Genomic DNA, 8,507 nt, shown 5'->3' on the forward strand with positions numbered 1-8,507 from the left:
TCTCTCTGGGCCTCTGCTCTCTCTGGGCCTCTGCTCTCTCTGGGCCTCTGCTCTCTCTGGGTCTCTGCTCTCTCTGGGCCTCTGTTCTCTCTGGGCCTCTGCTCTCTCTGGGCCTCTGTTCTCTCTGGGCCTCTGCTCTCTCTCTCTCTCTCTCTGGGCCTCTGCTCTCTCTGGGCCTCTGTTCTCTCTGGGCCTCTGCTCTCTCTGGGCCTCTGTTCTCTCTTGGCCTCTGCTCTCTTTGGGTCTCTGCTCTCTCTGGGCCTCTGCTCTCTCTGGGCCTCTGTTCTCTCTGGGCCTCTGCTCTCTCTGGGCCTCTGTTCTCTCTGGGCCTCTGCTCTCTCTCTCTGGGCCTCTGCTTTCTCTGGGTCTCTGCTCTCTCTGGGTCTCTGCTCTCTCTGGGCCTCTGTTCTCTCTGGGCCTCTGCTCTCTCTGGGTCTCTGCTCTCTCTGGGCCTCTGCTCTCTCTGGGTCTCTGCTCTCTCTCTCTGGGCCTCTGTTCTCTCTGGGCCTCTGCTCTCTCTCTCTCTCTCTGGGCCTCTGCTCTCTCTCTCTGGGCCTCTGCTCTCTCTGGGTCTCTGCTCTCTCTGGGCCTCTGCTCTCTCTGGGTCTCTGCTCTCTCTGGGCCTCTGCTCTCTCTGGGCCTCTGTTCTCTCTGGGCCTCTGCTCTCTCTCTCTGGGCCTCTGTTCTCTCTGGGCCTCTGCTCTCTCTCTCTCTCTCTCTGGGCCTCTGCTCTCTCTCTGGGCCTCTGCTCTCTCTGGGTCTCTGCTCTCTCTGGGCCTCTGCTCTCTCTGGGCCTCTGCTCTCTCTGGGCCTCTGTTCTCTCTGGGCCTCTGCTCTCTCTGGGCCTCTGCTCTCTCTCTCTGGGCCTCTGTTCTCTCTGGGCCTCTGCTCTCTCTCTCTCTCTGGGCCTCTGCTCTCTCTCTCTCTGGGCCTCTGCTCTCTCTGGGCCTCTGCTCTCTCTGGGTCTCTGCTCTCTCTGGGCCTCTGCTCTCTCTGGGCCTCTGCTCTCTCTCTCTCTGGGCCTCTGCTCTCTCTCTCTCTGGGCCTCTGCTCTCTCTGGGCCTCTGTTCTCTCTGGGCCTCTGCTCTCTCTGGGCCTCTGTTCTCTCTGGGCCTCTGCTCTCTCTGGGCCTCTGCTCTCTCTGGGCCTCTGTTCTCTCTGGGCCTCTGCTCTCTCTGGGCCTCTGTTCTCTCTGGGCCTCTGCTCTCTCTGGGCCTCTGCTCTCTCTGGGCCTCTGCTCTCTCTGGGCCTCTGCTCTCTCTCTCTCTGGGCCTCTGCTCTCTCTGGGCCTCTGTTCTCTCTGGGCCTCTGCTCTCTCTGGGCCTCTGTTCTCTCTGGGCCTCTGCTCTCTCTGGGCCTCTGCTCTCTCTGGGCCTCTGTTCTCTCTGGGCCTCTGCTCTCTCTGGGCCTCTGCTCTCTCTGGGCCTCTGTTCTCTCTGGGCCTCTGCTCTCTCTGGGCCTCTGCTCTCTCTGGGCCTCTGCTCTCTCTGGGTCTCTGCTCTCTCTCTCTGGGCACCTGCTCTTGGGGTAGTGGAAGGCAAGTTGTGTGGTTGGCACAGTCAGGTTGGTTTTACTTTTGAGCCTGTCGCAGTAACAGTGCCCATGTGAGCAGCCGTGTCTAGCAGCCACATCACAGGCGCCAAAACGTGATGTTTGGAAGCAGAAGTGTGTCTCCTTTTGGTGCTGCTGGTATAGCTCTTGACTGCAGAGGTTTGTGAGTAACCCTAAGGAGCCATGGGGTTCCACACACATGAGCTCCTGATCCATGCCCAGCCTGTGTGTGACTGACAAGCCCAGGATTCTGCCCTAGCTATCATTTATGTCTCTATGGTGACAGTTGTTATCTGTGGTGTGACTTGTAATCATGATACTCAGTGTGACCTCACTGTCACCCTTCTAGAAAGTTCTTACTGTATATTATAACCTACTGAAACCAGCCTCTAGAGTCTGTTGTTCTAGGCAGACAGTGGTGGTGCACACCTTTAACCCCAGCACTCAGGAAGCAGAGGCAGGTAGATCTCCCAGTCTGAGGGCAGCCTGGTCCACACAGTGAGTTCCAGGTCAGCCAGAGGTATATAGTGAGACCCTGTCCTAAAAGAACCAACCAACCAGCCAAACAAACAAACAAACACGATTTGCCATTGTGATACTAGCATGGTGGCTAGTTGTGTGCACAGTGGCGGTCTCACCTGATGTCAGCGGTCAGCACAGAAGGGACACAGCCACACACCAAGTGCAGGTCATCCACTGTGTTTCATTCGGAGACGCGTGGTTGCCTGGGAGAGCTATAAAGCTGAAACCACCTGCAAAACTTAAATTCAAAAGGTGAAATAGTGTGCAGCAGTCATTCAGGTGTGGGTCCACTGAACCTGTGAGAGGCGGAGCCGGCTCCCGGCAGGGCTTCAGCATCCTGAGTGCCTCGCACGAGGGCTGGCTTCCGCACTCTGTCATGCCGCTGTTGGCGGGGCAGTCCCAGAGGCCTTCCTTCTGCAATTCATGGCTCTTCTTCACTCTCTTCCCACGTTTCTTCTCAAAAACCTTCAGTTATTATGATATTTCCAATTCAAATTTAGGATTGAAGGGCTTTTACTTCTTTTAGTTTAAGAAATACATTTTATACATTGACACTCCGGGTTTTAGCATTAGCATACTTAGTTCCTGCTGCCTTTCACGCCCACACTTCTGTACACGCCCCTGTTCAGTAAGACTCAGGAAGCAGTACCAGCTGCGTAAGTGAAATCCAGTGACTAGTACTACTTTGCTGAGAATCTACTCTGCCAAGTAAGTGTGCTCCGAATCCACATAACCCTGTCCTGTGTAGTGGTGATTCTGCAGCGTTATCCTGTCGTCTCAGATTAACTGGCTACATTTCTGCTGCTCTCTGTGTAGCAGAACATGAATGTGAAACTCCAAGACTTTTACTACTTGAAGTACCAAATGGAAACAGGTTACAGAATGTTCAAAGTTATCCAAGAATACAGAACTCTTTGATTGGTCTAATAAAATTGTCATAACCCACATTTGCAAAATAAAGAAGAAAAGTTAATCAATTCCAAATTAAAGAGCTGTATGGCAGGTCTGCTTGTCACTGAAGAGCTGAGAGCAGGATGAGAGCGAGAGGGGGAACTGCTGGTCCCGCCAGTGTGAGCATGGGGGAAGCGGGACAGAGAAAACAGATTTTTTTGCAAAAGTTGGTTGTGGGTTAAAATTTAAAATAACCTTGAGGTGAATTATTGGAATGTAAAAGTGAGTTTGTTTGGGTATCTGTAAATCAAATATGCAACAGTCTGTTTTCTTTGTATCAGTAGCAGTTGGGATGAAAGTTTAAAAGAAATGCCACTAAAAACCAATGTAGCCTGCACATCCGATAAGAAACGTAGATGGCTGCTTCCAGCAGGGCTCCTGGGCCCATCCCGCTGTGGTCCTGGTGCTCTTCAGTTTCCTTTCCAATTGTGGATCAAAATACTTTGATGAAAGTAACTCAGGGGAAGGGGTTAGCTTCAGCTCACAGGGCCAGCTTCCTTTCTCAGTGGTGAAGTCACAGTGGTAGAAGCTTGAGGGAGCGAAGAACGTGAGTGTCCCAGGGCTCAGTGCATGGTTTCCTGTGCATCAGCCAGGACCTAGCAAATAGAGGGTGCTGTTGACAGCCAGGGTGAGCCCTTCCACCTCACTGAAGGAAAACCCCTCACAGATTTGCCTGTAGACCAGCCGAGTCTAGGCGGTCTTCATTGACACCCAGGCGATCACACAGTTTGTCAATTTGATAACTAGAACGACTCATTACAACTCCCTGCTTTGTCCACCCGACACATGGACACATTACTTTAAGCCACACCTTTCTGTCATAGTTGGTGTGACCAAAAGCAACTTGGAGGCTTATTTGGCTTACATTACCACATCACTGTGTCACCAAAAGGAACTCAGGGCAAGAGCCAGGAGGCAGGAGCTGACGCAGAGGTCATGGAGGGCGCTGCTTACAGGAGAACTTCTCATGGCTTGCTCAGCCTGCTTTCTTGTAGAACTCAGCACCACCAGCCCAGGGATGGAACCATCCGCAATGGGCTGGGCCCTCTCCTGTCAATTGCTAACTGAGAAAATGCACCACGGGCTTGACTACAGCACTGTCTTCTGGAGGCACCTTCTCAGTTGAGGTTCCCTTCTCTCAGATCACAAGCGCTTGTGCCAGTTTGACATAAAATTAACCAGCACACCATTTACCCTTCTCCCCAAAGTCTTATGTTATTCTCATAACGTAAAATACAGTTCAATTTTAAGTTTCTATAGTTTTCCAATGTTTTAGAGGTCCAGAGACTGAACTGTGAACTCCTATAGGATCAAAATGAACTTGCACACTTCTAGCATATAATGCACAGATTAAACAGATTAAATGAACTTGCACACTTCTAGCATATAATGCACAGATTAAACAGATTAAATGAACTTGCACACTTCTAGCATACAATGCACAGATTAAACAGGTTAAATGAACTTGCACACTTCTGGCATACAATGCACAGGTTAAACATCCAGCTCTAAAGTGAAACAGTCAAGGGCACAGCGAGGATAATCACCCAAATCCCCATCCAGTGTGGCCAAACCAAACCCTGCCGTCCTGTCCAGCATTGGGCTCATGGTGAAACTGCCTGGGCTCCAGAGGGTTCAGACAGCCCCACTCCTTCAGCCCTAAGCTTCTCCAGCACATGTCCTGTGATCCTGGCATCCCCAACACTTTTAGGTCTCTACCACAGCTTAAGCTTCTCTCTGGGGACCTCGACACTGCACACGGTGCCTGACCTCAGCTGCTCTCCACCACTCCTTCCTTCTTGTGTCTTTCACACTTTCAAGACCAACAGCACACAGACAGAGCCACCATTTAGAGGTGCAGCCTCGCCACCATGCACCACAGCTCTCTGAGCTTGTGTGTGCTGACCGTGAGGAGACATTTTCCTGACGTCCCAGTGCAGATGTCCAGGTTTCTCATGGTGTTGATCCCTGTAGCTGCTCTGTTGTCTGCACTTCCTTGTCAAAGACTTGAAGCTTGTCCACACACTTTTCTAACAAATAGTTCATTATCTTCAATTCGGCTTCAGTCAAGATCTCAAGGTGGTGGTGGCAAAATGAAGCCAGATCCTTACGGAAATATCATAGGATTGTCCCTGGCCCATGTCCACACGGTCCTTGTTCTTGGAGGCCTCAGCAGCCAGGCCTGGGTTGCGGAGGGAGTGGGTAAACAAGCTGTGAACTAGTCTAAGGCCTAGTAAGAGGTGAAAGTGCACGTGTAAGAAAGTGGGAAGGACTAGCATGTCAGTTCCTTAAGTGCATGTAAGTACAGTGCTGTCTGTGAGGGACACGGATGGTCTGCGGGTGCCCAGAGTGGGCTGCAGGAAGCTGTGCTGTGGGGATGCGAACTGCAGAAAGTACAGTTGGCCCTGCTGGGGACCCTCCCGTGAGGCCACAGCTCCAACAGGGCCACGCCAGACTGTGAAGCACCTGAGGAGGCCAGTGAGACTCAGAAAGAACAAGTCTGAGTTCTGAATACCAATGGGCAACTCATATAACGTGCAAGTAAGAGGCCCTAGCAAAAGGAACATGTTCCCAAGACCAGAGTGTATGCCAGGAATGCCAAGGCTCAGATCTGAAAATCTAGTAAATGGGATTTGCTGTGTTCACAGATGAAAAGAGAACTTGGTAACTCCCATACAGGCTGGCTGAACCACTCACTGAACATTCTTTTTGAGGGGAGGGGCAAAGGGCGTTAAGATATGGTCTCACTGTAGATAGCCCAGTCTGGCCTCATCTTAACCATTCTCATGCCTCAGATGGGATTGTGGGTGTGGGCTACATGCATGTCTGACTGAAAATGGCCTTTTAGAACGAGAGTAGATGTATGTCTCAGAAACAACAAGCGAGGTCCAGTAAGATTGTCTGGTGTTACTATGATAGTCAGGCTGTCAGCACTCAGAACTGACAAGTCCCTCTGTGCCCATTGAGTAAGGGCATGTGGGGGGACACGGGGCCCACTGTACCACAATGCATGAAGCCACAAAGACAAGATCTCACAGTGACATTGTGCTGAAGCAAGGAGGCATCCAACAGTTAAACTTGCTGTTTCTAATCAACCAGGGCCAGTGGGGAGTGACTGCGGCAGAGGAAGAGGAAGAGAACAAGAGGATCCGAGAATTCCAGGACTCCATACCAAAAATGTGTTCCCAGTTGCGAATACTGACGCACTTCTACCAGGTGAGTAAGTGTGAGGCGTGGTGTCGTCTCCTGGGACCAGTGCTTTCGTCCAGAGGTTTGGGGATGTGCAGCACTAGGGATGGAGTTCCTGGGGGGCGGTGCCCTAGTGCTGGGCTCTCCTCGGGGCAGCCGTGCACCTGGGATGAGAGAGCCTCGATGGGAGATAGGCACTGGGGACCTGTGACGTATGCTCATCAGAGCACCGTTGCCTGGATGGTGCAGGCAGTGTGTGGGCAGTGAGAGATCGGAGCCATGAGTACTTTACTAAATCACGATCTGTCAGAACTTATGTCTTACAGGAAGGCTGCTTTTCACAGTGGTCTGGAGTCTGTTCCCCCACTAGATGATGACTGAGCACACATTAGTCAGCCAGTGAGATGAACGAGATTAGCAGGGGAGCCCTGAGATTTCTGTTCACCACAGAGAAGGGTGCTTAGCATCCGTGACTGCTTAATCCTGTAGCGTGGGAGTGCAGAGGAAGTCAGGTGGTCGGTGCGAGTGCAGAGGAAGTCAGGTGGTCGGTGTGAGTGCAGAGGAAGTCAGGTGGTCAGGTGGTCAGTGTGAGTGCAGAGGAAGTCAGGTGGTCGGCTTGAGTGCAGAGGAAGTCAGGTGGTCGGTGCGAGTGCAGAGGAAGTCAGGTGGTCGGCGTGAGTGCAGAGGAAGTCAGGTGGTCAGTGTGAGTGCAGAGGAAGTCAGGTGGTCAGTTACTTTGACACAGAATGTGTGCACCGCTTACCTCTCTGTGCAGACGGCATCTGAGGAGAGCAACACAGGCCTGTGAACCCTGGACTCCATGCTCATTCCTGCTGGAGGCCTGTTGGTACCAGTGTGTCTTGAGGGGCTATGTGTGGGCGGGCAGTGTTCTGACTGACTTCCCTGTGCTTTCATCCCAGGGTGTGGTACAGCAGTTTCTGGTGTTGCTCACAACCAGCTCTGATGAAAGTCTCCAGTTTCTCAGCTTCAGATTGGACTTCAATGAACATTACAAAGCCAGAGAACCCAGGCTGCGGGTTTCTCTGGGCAGTAGGGGGCGGCGCAGTTCCCACACGTGAGGCTGGCACGGGCTAGTAGATGCTTACTCAAGCCGGGACCTTCAGGCTGGTGTGAGCTGCAGGAGCCTCCTGTCTGCACACAGGCCACAGTGTTCAGCACCATGTCCGCTGAAGAAGTCTTGTTATCCACTGGACTTGCGTGTCTGTAACACCACCGAGTTCAACAGGCCACTTACCTACCATGTAGTCTTCGTAGTCGAAAGACGCTGTGATATGTCGGAACATCTTACTTCCACCACGTAATTTATATTTGTCAGTTAAAAACAACAACAACAACAAACTGTTTCTTACCACAAAAAACTAGGTCAGTGGTGTGTTCATAAACTAAGGTAATGTCACCGCTATTCTTTCTCATTCTGTAGAGACAGTTTTTGTTATCATGACACTAAATGAAACATGTCTCTGAGAAATACACAGGCTGTTTACCTGGCTTCAGTGTTTAGAACACGAGCCTGCGTGAGGACATCCACCCCAAGCGTCGCCCCCCACTGTTGTCACTTCCTCCCAGAGTTTACACTTTTATATTTACTTTACCCTTCAAATCACATTTCAAAGAGCGGGAGCCATGTGGAGGGAGGTTTCCTCGGCTCGCCCAGCCACAGACCACCAGCTGAGCGGATGTGAACCAAGCAGGCCGACTGTTTTATTTTCAAAGTTCTGATAAGTGTTAGGAAGAAGTCAGCTTGGATATTGAAGGTTTCCCTTCTCCTTGCCTATTTTTTCATTGTAAATATTTATATACTACTGACCAGATGATGGAGGGAACTTTTTTTTTTGTAAAAATGTCTTATCCAGTCATATAATTATGCCTTTTTTATGTTGCATAAGTGATAACTTAGAGAATTAAAAACCATTATCTTTCAGGTGTTTCACGTGGTTTATGAGTAGTCTGGAAAAACTGTCTACTTGCTGGGTTTGTGGGTGGAAAGTGATGGAATTTGATCGACTGTACTACAGTGGGGAGTGGTTTATAACTTGTGAAATGTGTATATCACTTGGAATGTCAATGGAGCACAAGCAGTCGTTACTGCACACTGGTCCCTTCTACCAGCTGACTGCACGTCTAGCTCTGTTTAAAGTTCCAGGGCACTGGGAAGTCTTGGTATTCCAGTAGTGAATACATGATGAAGACCAGGAGTTTTTAGTACATAGCTTTAATTTAATTTTACCTTAAAACCTTACAAATGCAAAGCTGGGTGTGGAGGCCCATGCCTG

The 8,507-nt window shown here is 50.7% G+C and overlaps 1 protein-coding gene across 4 annotated transcripts in view; it reads left to right on the forward strand.

Annotated features, from left to right (window-relative positions):
• Positions 1-8,159, forward strand: part of Tubgcp3 (tubulin gamma complex component 3) — a 60,675-nt gene extending 52,516 nt beyond the window's left edge. For 3 of the 4 annotated variants that reach the window (XM_087588476.1, XM_087588477.1, XM_087588478.1), the window contains 2 exons: positions 6,124-6,240; positions 7,134-8,155. In XM_087588476.1, the coding sequence (XP_087444602.1) occupies positions 6,124-6,240; positions 7,134-7,292 (276 nt within the window). In that variant the 3' untranslated portion in view covers positions 7,293-8,155. Of the gene's footprint in view, positions 1-6,123; positions 6,241-7,133 lie in introns of all 4 variants that reach the window. The other variant, NM_001107323.2, reaches the window with a different exon arrangement.
• Positions 8,160-8,507: the final 348 nt, after the last annotated feature.

The sequence above is a fragment of the Rattus norvegicus genome, chromosome 16 (genome assembly GCF_021556685.1).
Source record: "Rattus norvegicus strain SHRSP/BbbUtx chromosome 16, alternate assembly SHRSP_T2T, whole genome shotgun sequence".
Taxonomy (NCBI): Eukaryota; Metazoa; Chordata; class Mammalia; order Rodentia; family Muridae; genus Rattus; species Rattus norvegicus.